This window comes from Melopsittacus undulatus, unplaced genomic scaffold (genome assembly GCF_012275295.1).
Source record: "Melopsittacus undulatus isolate bMelUnd1 unplaced genomic scaffold, bMelUnd1.mat.Z mat_scaffold_333_arrow_ctg1, whole genome shotgun sequence".
Lineage (NCBI taxonomy): Eukaryota > Metazoa > Chordata > Aves > Psittaciformes > Psittaculidae > Melopsittacus > Melopsittacus undulatus.
In genome coordinates, this window is record NW_022994250.1 from 58,961 (window position 1) to 73,376 (window position 14,416).

General features: G+C 39.2%; 1 protein-coding gene across 1 annotated transcript; it reads right to left on the bottom strand.

Annotated features, from left to right (window-relative positions):
- Positions 1–648: 648 nt before the first annotated feature.
- On the bottom strand, positions 649–14,178 carry LOC117438452 (SH3 domain-binding glutamic acid-rich protein-like; the record flags this gene model as incomplete). Its single annotated transcript, XM_034073965.1, has 4 exons — positions 649–681; positions 3,050–3,079; positions 8,247–8,360; positions 14,098–14,178. Coding segments are annotated over 4 exons (258 nt in total), but the record flags the coding sequence as incomplete, so codon positions are not given.
- Between the last annotated feature and the right edge of the window lie 238 nt (positions 14,179–14,416).

The window sequence follows — 14,416 nt, forward strand, 5'->3', positions numbered from 1 at the left end:
CTGAACATAGTATTTGAGATGCTGCCTCACCAGTCCAGAGTACTGGGGGATGATCATTGTGCTGGCCCATGCCAGGAGAGCCCTGGTCCATTCACAGAGCATGCTGCTCTCTGCATTGCTCATACTTAGGGCACACAGCACAGGAAGATGTTAAGGAATATGCCCAAAGCAGCTATCAGAAGCCTGGTACAGAAGTGAATGTTGTAAGAGCAATGGTGAATGGATGGAAGAGCCTGCAAAATATGGTGAATATTAGGGATGACAGAGACAGCTGTGCAGGAAAGTCAGATACACTGATGCCAGAGAAATGGGAAAAGTAATGGACGCAATAAAGGCAATAGTTCTTACTAACTGTTATGCTTCAAATGTAAACCTTTTTGGGTTTGGTACATACCTTCCATTCTTGTCATTGCATATAACAACAATATGTACAAATTTTTCAAGTTTGTGTTACTTTAAGAACATTTAGAAACTGTGCTGAACATCTTAATGGTTACCTGAAAACCTGTTCAAGGAAGAATGTGTCACAGTGTACTAAGACTCTTCTTGCTCCTCCACCTTATCCTTTTCTTCTTCGTCTTCCTTTTCTTCTCTCTCTTCCTGCTTTTCTTCTCCCTCTTCCTGCTTTACTTCTTCCTCTTCCTGCTTTTCTTCTCCCTCTTCCTGCTTTACTTCTTCCTCCTTTTTTATAGAAAACAGTTGCAATTATCGTATACGAATTGAATAAAAAATAAACAGTCTTGAAATGCAGAGCTCTGCTTTTGCAACATTTCTGTTTCTAGTAAATGCAATATTATTTGAGCTTTAAAAAAAAAAAACCAGAACAAAGAAGTAATGTATAGAGCTTTTAATCTTATCATGCCAGGGCTCTAGCTTTCTGGAGTTAATAGGCAAGTGCTGGAATATAAGACCCTTCTTAGAGAGGCTAGAATATGGTACATGGTTAAGTTGTAAAAAAAATATTCAAGATCAAAATGAGGATATGAAATATATGCAAATATGAAAAAAGTTTAGTATTTTTAATAATACATTTTCTTGGAGAAGTAAACAAGTCAAGATTCATGGCACGTGAACTAGGCTCCTGAATAATCAAAAGATCATTCAGAATCAGATAATACAGCCTTGTCTCTGTTTCAAAGTTTTTATTTCTCTCTTTTATAGAGAAAAAATGGTGCAATTTAAAGACAATAGCCCTTTTCTTCAATCAACCAAATGAACAGTTATCTGAAAGCTAGCATTTATGTAAGACAGACAACAATCTGCGTTTCTTGTCTTTTAAGAGCTAGTAAATGAAGCTTTGAAGTGTAGTCCTACTGTGAAAAAGAACTCAAAATTGCATTGTAAGCTTCTCTGTTCCTTCTCTTCCAGGAAATTCTTGTTCAAAGGCATTCTTTCCATGTGTATAAACAAGCTTTATCTCAAAATGTCGTAACTTCATACACTACCTAGACTACAAAAATTATGATAGTTTCTTCCTGGCATAATCAAACAGTCAATCAAAGACTATATAATTAGTATTTAGTCAGGACTGCCGGTAGTATGAGTAGCACAGCCCTTTGGTTTTCCTTTCAGATGCATACTGTTTGTACAAAAGCCACATCTGAGCCGTTGAAGTAAAATCGTGCTTAAATATGTGCTGGGGAATGGACCTGTTGTAACCAGATTCTTGGTTTGAATCATTTTTCAGAGAAAAATCATTGCACTAAGGGATCATCCCTGCAAAACCAGGAAGGTAATATGAATGTCCACACAGGTCAGCTGGATTAGAAGTTCTTGTGTCAAAGGAATATTGCCTCTTTTGGCATCATCCCTCAGGAAAGGGGTCTTTCATTAGCAGTATTTGAAACAGAGCCAGGCAAATCCACAGACAAGCAACATCTTTCAGATATTAACAACTTCAGTTCAAAATTCAAGTAAATTATCTCTTACAGAAAAAAAAAATGTGTATTTTGCTTGCTTGAAGCATTAGCTAGTGGTGCCAGGGTGCACTAAGCAGCCTTAACAGCCTTTGCCAGCCTCACCAGGAGCCCCCCACACTTTGCCCATGGAGCTCCATTCCAGCTGCTGGGCCCATACTGCATAACTGACTGTGGGCATGTATATGTGTTCACATGTATGTATGCATATATATATACATATATATTGCAGTTTGGATGTGGGAAGATGTGAATGTGTTCTCTTACTAATCACTGGCCTGTAGTGGAAAATAGTCTAATCATTAGTTTTTTTGGGAATCATAGAATCACAGAATAGTTAGGGGTGGAAAGGACCTTAAGATCACCTAGTTCCAATCCCCTTGTCATGGGCAGGGACACCTCACACTAAACCATATCACCCAAGGCTCTGTCCAACCTAGCCTTGAACACTGCCAGGGATGGAGCATTCAGAATTTCCCTGGCAGCCCACTCCAATGCCTCACCACCCTTACAGTAAAGAACTTCTTACTTATAACCAATCTAAACTTCCCCTGTTTAAGTTTTAACCCATTACCCCTTGTCCTATCACTACTGTCCCTAATGAAGGGTCCCTCCCCAGCATCTTTATAGCCCCCCTTCAGATACTGGAAGGCTGTTATGAGGACTCCAATACTGAAGAAATATTCAAGACACAAACTTGAAATGCCAGGAAAAGGAGAAAACTGCGTAAGAATTTGCACCTGGGTCTTTCAAATTCTGGCAAGGAAAATATTTCCTTTACAGGCAGAACTGCCTAAATTATCAGAATGGCTCTTTTGCAATCACAACACTGAAAATGCAATCAGCGTAGTGTCAGTTAGCAATTGTTAAAGATATAGTTGTCTTGGAAATCCTTGGCACATTTTATTAAAGAATCTGTGAAAGACAATTTCTCTTCCATTTGCATTTTTTAATTATTAGAGGCCTATCTTTGTTCCCAAACAATAAGACTGATATCACCAATAATTATCTCTAGCTGAACAGAACACTAGTATTTTTAGTTTCATGAATAAGAATTTATTAACTTTTGAGTGAAGCAGTGAGACTGAAAAGGAATTAAATGCATGCAAAGATGAAGGCAAAATATACTATACCCCTGTTGTTGCATGTTCTTCCTTGCTTTCCTACATAAGAGATACAAAAGAACATGTTTAAAAGACAGATCGAAGAAAGAATATCAGAGGTCATGCAGGTAAAACAGCAGAAATTAAACACTGGATTTAGGAACATTATGTGGAATTCAGTGGATTTATTTTGAGATAATGTCTTTCAGATTAACTCACAATGCACATTTATCCTGAACTTTTACTCTGAAAAAGGGCTATAAAATCATTAAATACAGCTCCCTTTTTCTCAGTTACTTCCAATTAAATCTGCTTCATTGATGAGAAAGCATTGGAGGGGTTTGTTTGCTTTTCCAGGTGGGGTTTGGAGGTTGGTGTTTGTTGTGGCTTTTTTTCTTTTTTTTCTTCTTAATTAGGTGGTCTGCAAAATGAAAGTTAGATCAGAATTATGCAGAGTCTTATCTATGTTACACATCATCGCTCAGAATCTGGCTTGCAATTCTGTTAACTGTTGTAGGCTGGAACAGATGTCTTGGCTCAGCAATACTGGGGAATAAGAAATAATACAAGATGGTTTTAGACTATAGATCAAGCAAAAGTGATGAAGAGAGATAAAAGAGAAAAAATATATAAATATAAAGTGAATAGAATTTAATGTTAGATACCAAGCTGGTTATTGGAGAGAAGAGCTAATCTTATGCAAAATCACAAAGAGAAAAGGCAGATGGAATAGTACCATGCAGAAGGCATGAGTGGTTGATATGAGTTTGCATAGAATGCATTGAGATAAGGAAGTGAACTGAAGTGCCAGGGTTAAACGCGGCCTGGGGAATTGCTGAGACAGGATACAGACTTGCATTATAATATGATTTTTGAGCATGTTTCGAAAAGAATTCTGCCCTGAAGTGAGCCTAATCTGTACTGCAAACTGACTTAACTGGGACACCACTTAAAATATTCTAAGCCACAAGCTAAAACCTGAAGTTAAAATCAGGCAGGAAAATAAAGAAAAACTATTACCAACATATCTAGTGACCAGCAGAAACCTTGCTTTTCCATATGCAGAGAAGATCACAGCCTTTTCCTCAAAAAGCTCAAAAACAAAGGGACAGACAAAGCAAGAAAAAGGGACACTATACCCCAACAAAATGGTTCCTCAACCTTATCCATCAGAGGATAGGGATTAGAATGGAAAAAAAGATTAGATAAGCCTGATGAAGTGATTAGGGAAGGAAAGTATGCAACAGGTTTAAGGTGAAAAAAAATCATAATCTAAAGAAATAGCGCAGCTGTTCCTTGGTGACCAGGCTGAAAGCTATTCTGTTACTTACTACTGCATCTGTGTAAGAGACTTTCTATTTCAATATCTGCTCTGAGGTTTCCTAGGTGCTTGTTTGAATGAGGGGCTGCAGCTGCTGAAGCCTAGGCGCTCTAATGTGAGGTGCATGAAGAACAACCTTTTGCACTGCCACTTATACCCACCACTTTCAGGAGGCAGCTGCTGACTTAAGAGTTTTGTTTTTCAGAGGATTGGGGTCTCTCACTGGTTTCCTCAGGCTCACACCAGCCTGAGACAAAAAGCTGGAGCTTCTGGACTCCTGCATCTCCTAGTAAGTGTAAAAGAAGAAGTACAGGAGGGCTGCAGCCTCCACAAGTACCCATATTGACCATCAGATGCCATCCTTGCTGCTGAGGCATTAAGGAGCCTTCTGAAATCTGGGAGCCTTCATGCAGCTCCACAACTGAGACAGTCACAGTTTATTTTGTTACCTGTCATATGCTCATTGGCAAAGACTGAGATATCTTTATCTTGCCCAGACTCTTCTAGAATTTTTCCATAGCACTGGCATTTCTCCTGCAGAGTCACTGGAGAAAAGCCAGCTGGGTTACACCCGGCATGAGAGAGTAATTTTTAAGCTGGTACGAAACTGACTGCTAAACACGGCCAAAATGCCAATACTGGATTCCCACTGGTATATTAATTAAAAAATAGAACATAAAACTGTGGTGCTTAAGTTACTGTATTTTGGTTTGAGGGTCTGTCAAAAGAGTAAGTTGACACTCCAAAAGGGACATGACTACCGTTCAAAAGATGCAACTGTTCAGCTGCAAAACAAGGTGGGCCACTGATACAAAGGTCACCCTTTCAGAACTCAGTATACAGAGACCAGCTCTTACTAAGCTAGACGGAAAAAAAAACACATGGGTGGGGAGAGCACACAGAAAATATCTATACAGTATGGAAAGCAGTCAAACAAGATGTGCTGGGCTGCAGAATGAGAGGAAGAAAGGGGAATACTGAAAATACTGTGCTGATACTACATGTACCCTTCAGGATCTAACACCCAGGGGAGATACTACAACGGCAATCTGACAGTCTTCAAATGTATTTAACTTCATAAACGCCTAGCCAGGTAATGAAATGTCATTCAAGCTTTCTTTTTTTAAAGGTAAATTGGGATACAGAAACATAAAGTGGAATTCATCTCACTGGACCTGCTTCAAAGTTATTCATCCTCTGTGTGCTGTTTGTTGTGAATGAGAATAACAGGATTTCTACAGAATTAGTCATGCCATCCCAACAGAAGTGATAACTGGGATAAACTGTGGCAAGGCAGACAGATGCCACATCACCAAAGTGATTTGCCATAGGTGACAAGGGAAGAGGGTGATGGAACAGGGTGAGAAATGGGTTTTGTGCATCCGTGGCAGGAGACATTGTCACCTTGCTGCTTGCAGTGGGAAGTACCCTATATAAAAGTAAGACAGGAACAGAAACAGTGCTTTTTATACTTCCCCTAGTATACACCTGGCATGATGAAGGTGGGTATCAGAGTTGGACAATTTCAGGATGACTCTTACTCCTTAGGTAAGACCATTTCAATGTTGCCAAGATTGTGCAGGTGAAAGGGAAGGGTTCATAAAACTAACCATATTTTATACCCTTATAACCACAGAACAATCTGTTCAAACACAGTCTTGCCTTGTGCTCTCTCCTCTGCCACTCCCCTCTCAGAAAAACTAAAGGAGAATACATTTTCCATTTACAGTTCCAGTCCAGCCAGTGAGAAATGGATCAGGTGCTTGTTGTACAGGACTGGTATTGCATTATGTCATTATAAAACCTCTCACTCACAGCTGCTTGAAACATTTGCAGACATGTTTCAGCATTCTGCATTTAAAAAGACATTAGAGTACTCTGCCAGCCAGAATGGCAAGGTAACCTAGCCAGCCAGGGGATGCACTGCAGTTTTATGCTGGTCTTAAGAGCCAAGGAAAATGGTATTTGATGGCACTCATGTGCCAGCTGAAATTCTGAGACATTAGAAGTGTTTGGATAGAATTTAATGTGAAATTTCACTTCCCACTGAGAACTATCTCTTTTCATTGCCATTTTGAAATTTTAAATGGGACTTCCCAGCACCTGAGACTTGCATGAGGCTATGTAAAAGGGTGCTTTTCCAGCCTAACAATGACTACAGTCATTGCTAAAAAGGGTAATGGGGAAAAGTTTACAGAGAGGGGCTTCCCCTGAAAAACATTGCAGCTAGATGGAAAACAACAAAACAATGAAAATGCATCTGTTTTCCTCTTTAGTGAAAGGAATGATGCATTTGTGACAGATATTTCACTGGGACCATCTGATTTCCAAACCACAAAAAACCCAGCAAGTGTTTGATCCAGCAGTAGGCATGCCTCTTGGGGATGAGTATCACTTGACACTGTGTAAAGAACATGAGAATGATTCGTGTCAAGGACTTAGGAATCATTGTTACCAATGTACCCGTGACCAATGTACCACATGTGGAATGTATAAAAACGACTTTTATTATAATAAAAGTTGCTGTCAATGTAATGAAGGGAAAGAAGAAGAAACAAGGGAGTAGACTAGTTCCCTCTTTAATCATTTTTGACTGTTAAAATAATAAGGGTGCTTAATGGCTTTATTTTACTGCTTGAGTGCTTTAAGGAAGGGATTGGGCAACCCAGAAATACATCCTGTTACAGGGGTTTATGAAACCTATGTATTGAATAAATAACCACATAAGGAATGGAACCTATGGTAGTTAAGCTTGTGATAGACATCTTCTTGAGTTATTCCTTTTGTGTTACTGAGAAAGATTGATAACCTTTTGTAAGAAGTTTTTCAACCAGAGACAAGACACCAGCAACTATGTCGACATAAAGGAGAAGAAATGATTGGCTGAGACCCAGGACCACAAACGTATAAGAGACTGAGCCCCAAAGACCCCAGCGTGCATCCTTGGTGGAGCAGAGACTCCCTGGCTTATTGCCTCTTGATATTAATTGTAAATAAAATAATTAAATCAGACCATGGCTAAGATGGAATTTTTATAACAACTGCAACATCAAAATAAACACGTCCTTAAATGCCAAACTCTCAGAGCAGCAGGAGAAATGAAGGAGCATAATCCCTGTCTCATATCTCCAGACACAGGATCCATTTCTTCTTAGTCTCCACTGGGTCTAGAACCTGGCCAGTAATATGAACACCCCCCTGAGGAAGATAGCACACAGCAGAATGGTCCCTTTTTGCAAGATTCATCTACTGTCAACCACAAGTACTTTACTGATGTTAGCTAACAGCAGGATATTATCCTAGGGAATTGAAGGAACTCAGGTGGCGTCTTCCAAGAACATTTAGCACTGCAGCTTGAGATCTGCCCATGTGACTGTAACATCAGATCATGATGCAGCAAAAGGATAGCAAAGTCTCAATTTCTGCATTGCCCAGGGGTTTCTGCCTGGCCTGGAGAAGACACTGCCAGATATGGTTTGCTGCAACAGCAGTCAATACTGATACATGACAACAAACATTAACAGCTAGATTTATGAGCCCTGCAGACACTGGCCATTGATAGCAATTTTTTCCACACAGACAGGACTCAGATGTCTAGTCCTAAATTATTCTCCAAAAGCAGGGTCTGGTTCAAAATGAGCATTAAAAACCAAGAGCTTACAGTAAGAATGTTTAAAAGGAAACTTCAAGACAAGCACTGTTACTCAAGATTCAGAGCAAGTTCCTCAGAATTTTATCTAGTTTCCTATCACCATGTCAAAGAAAATGCACCCAAAACTAAAACAGGACCACTCTGCAATCAGTTTTTCCATCCTGAGGCATAATAGGAAGGCCTGTGGGTTTATGCTTCATGCGCTTGGCACAGGTAAAACCCTCATTATCACAAAGGGAAAAAGGAAAAATTACCTGTTGATCTTCTGATTCTGACTGAGCAGACTGAGCCTCTTCATGAGCCCCTTCGTCTGCCTTGTCTTCTGTTTGTGCCTCAGTTCCATCCGTGGCATCAGACTTTTCAGTCTCCTGGCAGCAAAGACGACGTTGTTAGTTTTGTGGCACATAATCAACAATTTCTATAACTTGACTTTACAGTTTTGGGAGGTGCTTTTCTGATTTTACTTCAGCACACAAATGAAAATATACCCTTCCGGACATTTTCCTGTGAAAGGAACACTTGTTGGCATGTTAATCTTTTGGTAAAAACATGGTGTTTGTGTAGGGAAAACATGAATTCAAGCACTTCTCCCTCTTCAGAGCATAGCAGAGTCTCTCACTTTTCTGTGGAAAGTCTAATAGAAACTGATGCTCACCCTGATTGCACATTCTAGATTCAGGAAAAAAAAAAAAGCCTTTCTCCAGCATGCATTCCAATTAAACTACATCAAGAAGCTACAGGAAAACAGGAGTAATGAAGGATTTCATATATAGTCTCTTAACTTTCTCATTTAAAATCATCAGGGAAACTGTTCCTCAGTTCACACACTGATCTATCAAATCTATTTATTCCAGCACCATGAACAAGCACCTCTTAGAAGGCTCTTTATTTTAAGTCCTGTGGTACTTTCAGCTAGGTAACTGTGAAAGGTCACACTGAATCACACGCTGTGTCAGATAAAAGGAGAACTGTATGACCTCAACTGGAATAAGAAAAATAAGATTAAATTAAATAACATGAAGTGCAAAGTCACACTCTTTGGGACAGGCAGTTCTGGGACAGAGCTTAGAAACAGATGTTTCTACTGTACTTTGGGAGCTTGTTAGCTGATAATCATCAAAGAAGAGAAAGACAGATGTATTTAAATAATCACAGAATAACTGAGCCACGAATATGATGTATTAGTGAAAGAGGTAATAAATGTCATCCTCAAATGTATGAAGTGAGGGATAGCTGGTGGAGCTGAAAGCGAATATTAATGTCATTGTACAAGACCAAGGCACAACCTCCTCTGGATCGCTCTGTACTGTTCCAGTTACTCAGGCTCAAGAAAGAGAAAATTCAGACTGGAACAGGTGCAGAGGAGGGCTTGGGAATATCTGAGGGAGTGGAGAGCCTGTCTTAGGGAAGGGTGACAAAAAAAGATTCATTACTTCAATCTATTGAAAGTAATGCCGTGAGGGGATATGATGGCTCTCTAAAAATAGATCAGAGTAAACATCAGGGAGTGGTAGGATAAGGAAGAACACTGAGATAGATGCAAAATAAGTACAAACCTGCTGTAAATAAGAATTCTAATCAGCAGCAATATGGAATTTTGGAAGAGCTTCCTAGCAGAGAAGCAGAGGAAAAGGACCTAATATGTTAAAAGGGAATTTGACCACTTCTTCAAGGTCTTATCTACTGTGGTTGCCTCCAGCAAGAGAGAATTGGGCTTAGGAAAGGTCCTGTCCTGTGTCATCCTAAATTCTACATTCTTTGGGCAGAGCAGCATGCCCCAGTAGACAACCAGATCTTTTGTCATCTCTGCCACCAAGCGCTTACAACTCATCTATCTGATTGGTTTGGGTTTTTATGTTTTTCCACATTTTCATTTTTTGCTACAGTTAAACAAAAGCCCCTGTCATGACCTCCTGCACTTTAAGCTTCACAAGCCCTCTGCCAGTGTCCTCATCCATATATGCTTTCTTCAGCCAGTGTACTTAGCCTGCAGAAGCAAAACATAAGCATAGCTATCTGGCTTTTAGCCCCAGAGCAGACTTGGGAGAGTACTGATTTACGGATCTTTGTCCCATGATGTGCCCTCCTGCTGAGATGCTCTGCTGGATGGGGACGAAAGTTACAGAAGAGTGGTTATCAAGACAAAGTCAAAATGGACAAAATAATTCTATAGTTTTATCTTTTTCCTGAAACTTCACTGTGTAAGTTTTGATGCCTTTCTGGCAATTTGCTCCTGAATCATGGAAAATATGTTTTACATCTAAGGAGCTTGCAATGACAAGAAAGGAGGCACATAAGCTCCTAAATTCCCCTTCCTCTCTGCAGAAAAAAACAACAGCAGCAAAACTATCAGCAGCAAGCCTTGCCCTCCCTGCAGTTCTTCCCAGTGCTGTGTTGCCCCTGCCCTCCTGGCAGCAAAAGCCCTTCCAGGGCTGCATGGTGAACTGGAACAGAAGGCTGATCAAGAGTAATGCTTTAAAAAGTAAAACATTTCTCTCACACACAGTTTGTGCACACTGTTACACAGCTGCACGAATTTTTTCCCAGCACATGGGGGATGCTTGAGGAGAGGAATGAGCAGCTGGGAGTAAGCAGAAGAAGCCAGAAGAAGGAGGAAGGATAAAAGACTATTTCTTCTTCTGACAGTATTGTCTCATTTCAAGCACACATAAAACTGTGGGCTCACTGCACTCTCATGCTGGTGGCATTGTTATTAAAAATGGTGATTGATTGTTAAGATCATTGTTATTAAAATCAAATCTACAGAGACATTTGGTTGGCTTAATTTATCTTGTACTTTTCCCCCACAAGCTAACAAAATATTTGAAGAATAAAATAGGTAGTAACACAGCATATATTGACATTCTCTAGTGCAACACTGTCAATACATTGTTTTCTCAAGCAAGTGATAACTTCCTTACAGATACATTCTTTGTAGCAGTTTCTAAAATGAAAAGGATAGTGTTAAAGGAAAACTAAATTGGTCATATACTTATTTTCAGCATGTATATCAGCATGTCATTTTAAAATCTATGTACTCAATATTTTTTGGAGATATATAAATTACATAAAGACTGAAGATGGCATTCTAATTAAAATTAACCTATTGTGTAAAACTCTCTCAGATGGATCCTACACCTACTCAGAACATAAGGCAAATAAAAGTTGTAGCTGAAAGAACTAAACTCTAGAAGCAACATTTTATCAGCCAGAACACACACACGCACACACACACACACAGAGTTCTTGTTAATTATATGGAGAACTGTGCTGCTTGGAATATCATCATTATGCTAGCTCTCCATAGAAACAGAAAATTTAATTTTTAACTAATTTAAAATGAAGTACCATTTATGAAGATTGGCTGACAGGCAATTTTCTCTTTAAATAAAAGGCACATACTGTAGATTTGTAATTCAAAGCAGTCTTAGTAGAAGTCTTCAACTAAAAGACTAAAGCTCAAGTATCTACAGATTTCAGGTTGTCAAGATTATGGATATTAAGAGCAATAATACTGAGATTAAGGATTAAAGTATATACAAGATTTGAAAACAGACCTTCAGCTCAAGCAAATGAGCTTCACTGAGTTCACAGAGCAATTCCAAACCTAGGTGATCTTGCTACAAGCTACAGGCTCTCTGGACTTCTGGACATACCAGACTCACCCTGTAAATCTAGATCAGCTTTTACATTAGGCTCTGGCACCATCAGAGCTCCAATACCTACCAGTATTGTTCAATGTAAATGACGAATGGGTCTGGTGAAAAATTGTAGCCACCTAACCCAGAGAGGTCAGGCCTACAAAAAACAAGAATCTGCAGAACTAAAACATGTATTTTGCACTCAGTGGGCTGATGTGACAATGGAGGCAATGGAATTAACTACAAGATTTTTGTTGGGAAGATATAATTTTTTGAGGGAATAGCAAGAAGTTCCTGTACTTGCTCTAGAAAATAGTCTCAAAACAGTCCTAGATCAGGATCCTAACAGACTGTGTTATGAAACAGAATCATGGCCATTAAAAAACTGCTCTACTTCTAATGCAATGTGAGACAAAAGATGGACGGAAAAGACACCTTCTGGGGCAAGTGTATAATACATGTATTGGCTTTATATTAATCTTTGCAATGTCTCAGTGAGGTGAAAATCCCTAGAAAGTAAATGCTTACTGGCTGTTTCATGGCATTTCCATGCTTTGTAAACTATCACCATATTCCAGAAAACAAACAAACAAAAAACAAACCACAAAAAAAAAAAACAAAAAAAACCCAACCAAACAAAAAAACCCCCAACCAAACAAAAAAACAACCAACTAAACAAAAGAAAAAAAACAACACAACCCCCCCTCCCCACCCAATTATTTAAGAAGGAATTAGTAAGAAACCCTGTCATATGTGTCATCATCACCATCTCTTCCACATGACTTATTATTCCAGTTTCACACTGCTGGAAATCAATGTCACAAGCCATCCACTGTAATTCATGCTAAGGTTGTATTGACAGCCTAATTAAAGGAAAGCAGGAGCAGTGCAGCAAGGTTATTTGTATGACAAAGCACAGCCAGACTATCATGCAGTGAAGATGCTGAGAAATTAACCCCTGCAACAAATGCTAAAACACTTGTATATGTCTCTTTCAAATTCAGGAACAGATTTTGACAGGGAGACAATGTAACTATATGTCCAGTATTTTTATGGATTTTTAAAAAACACTCTGTTATTACCACTTTCTGGGCTGAAACGATCACCACCTCCACCAATGCAGCAGCTAATAGCCGTACACAGTACTTGCTTGCTACTGAATAGCACTAACACTAACCTGCTCAGCAGAACGTACAGAACATACTATTTTCAATGTTTACAAAGTTGTCACAAGCAGAAACTGCAATAGCCTCTGCTAACAGCTGGAAATTAATGAATTCTCTTGTGTTACTTCACTTCACAGACATGCTACCTAACAGAACCATGCATGAAAGAGCAGATAATATAGGAAGTGTAAAGATGGAAAAATGCAATTTTATTTATCTCATTGATTTTCCACATATCTTTTATAATGATTATAATACTTAATACCTGCAGTTCTTTAAGCCTTTCATGGCTTTGTGGATGTTAATTAAATGAATTCTCACAGACTCTTGTGAGGTAGGCGAGTAATTTTTATTTCCCTTGGTGGGAGATGGCACAGCTGAAGCAGAAAGTTTAAATCACTTGGTCTCTATCACACAGAGACTCTGTGTCAAAGACATTCATAGCAACTGTGGCTCTCCCCTGGGTATCTCATTATCTCTAGCTTTTAAAGATGAGCCTCCTTTTTATCTTTACCTTTACAGAAGAGGAAAACCAGAGATATGTATAACAGAGTCTCACTCAGTTGCTACACAGTTGGCAGCAGAGTTGGACCAGAAAGCAGATATTATGCACCAGGGCAGTTCTTCAGCCAGGTCACAGCAATGCAGCAGAGTTCTGTCACTCTGGCTCATCACTCTCTTGATTCATTTCTTTTGTTGAACCACCCACGTTAAAGATGGTGACATTTTATTATGATCTAACATGATCTCAGGATAAGACAGGTGTAATGCTCTCAGTTATCAAACTTCTAATTAGAAATAGACTTTATCTCCTCAAGGCAGAGAGAGCGCACCCCATAATGCCAGTCTGTGTGTACACACAGAGGATGGGCTGGGTCCACACCCCAGCCCCTCTGTTGGTGGGCTACACAAACCCTGTTTGTTCAAGGCTTGATGCAATCTGGGGGAAGTGAAGGTGTCATGTAATTAATTCAACCTATAAAATGCACTAGGAAATTCTGCATAATTTAAAATCTAAACATGATAAAATACTGCTTTGTGTAAACAACATCTACCAAAAAAAATCATCAGCTGGAGGCATGGTAACAAGTCTGCAGTGAAAGAAGGGAACAGAGAAGTATTTTCTAGTATTTACTGAACCAACCACTTCCTTTTTTCCCCCTTAAGAACATTTTGCTGGACAAGCATCTATGTAATGTTTTGTCACTGCCCCTTATTTGACATGCTGAGTCACTGCCTCCCTTCATCTTTTATTAAAATCAAATAAATGCCCCCCCTGGAAGTACAGTAGCTCATACCTTTGTGCCTGGAGGAGGAGCAAGACCCAGGAATGAATAAATAATATTTTCTTCTTTAGCAGAGAAAAAGGATTCAAAATCCTAAAAAAGGAATGAACAAACAACAGAGAATTGGTAACAAAAATCAAACAAAAAGCACAGGAGGAAAAGAACAGCCCAGACAAATCTTTCTTATATTGATGAGAATGACTATGCATTTGTACATGCACCTGCATTATCTAAGCCCCAGGAAGAAAACTCAGATAAAGGGAGTTTCATACTGTCTGGCAAAATGAACAATGGGCAAGTCTCTCCAGAGATTTACACTTTAATTATATCA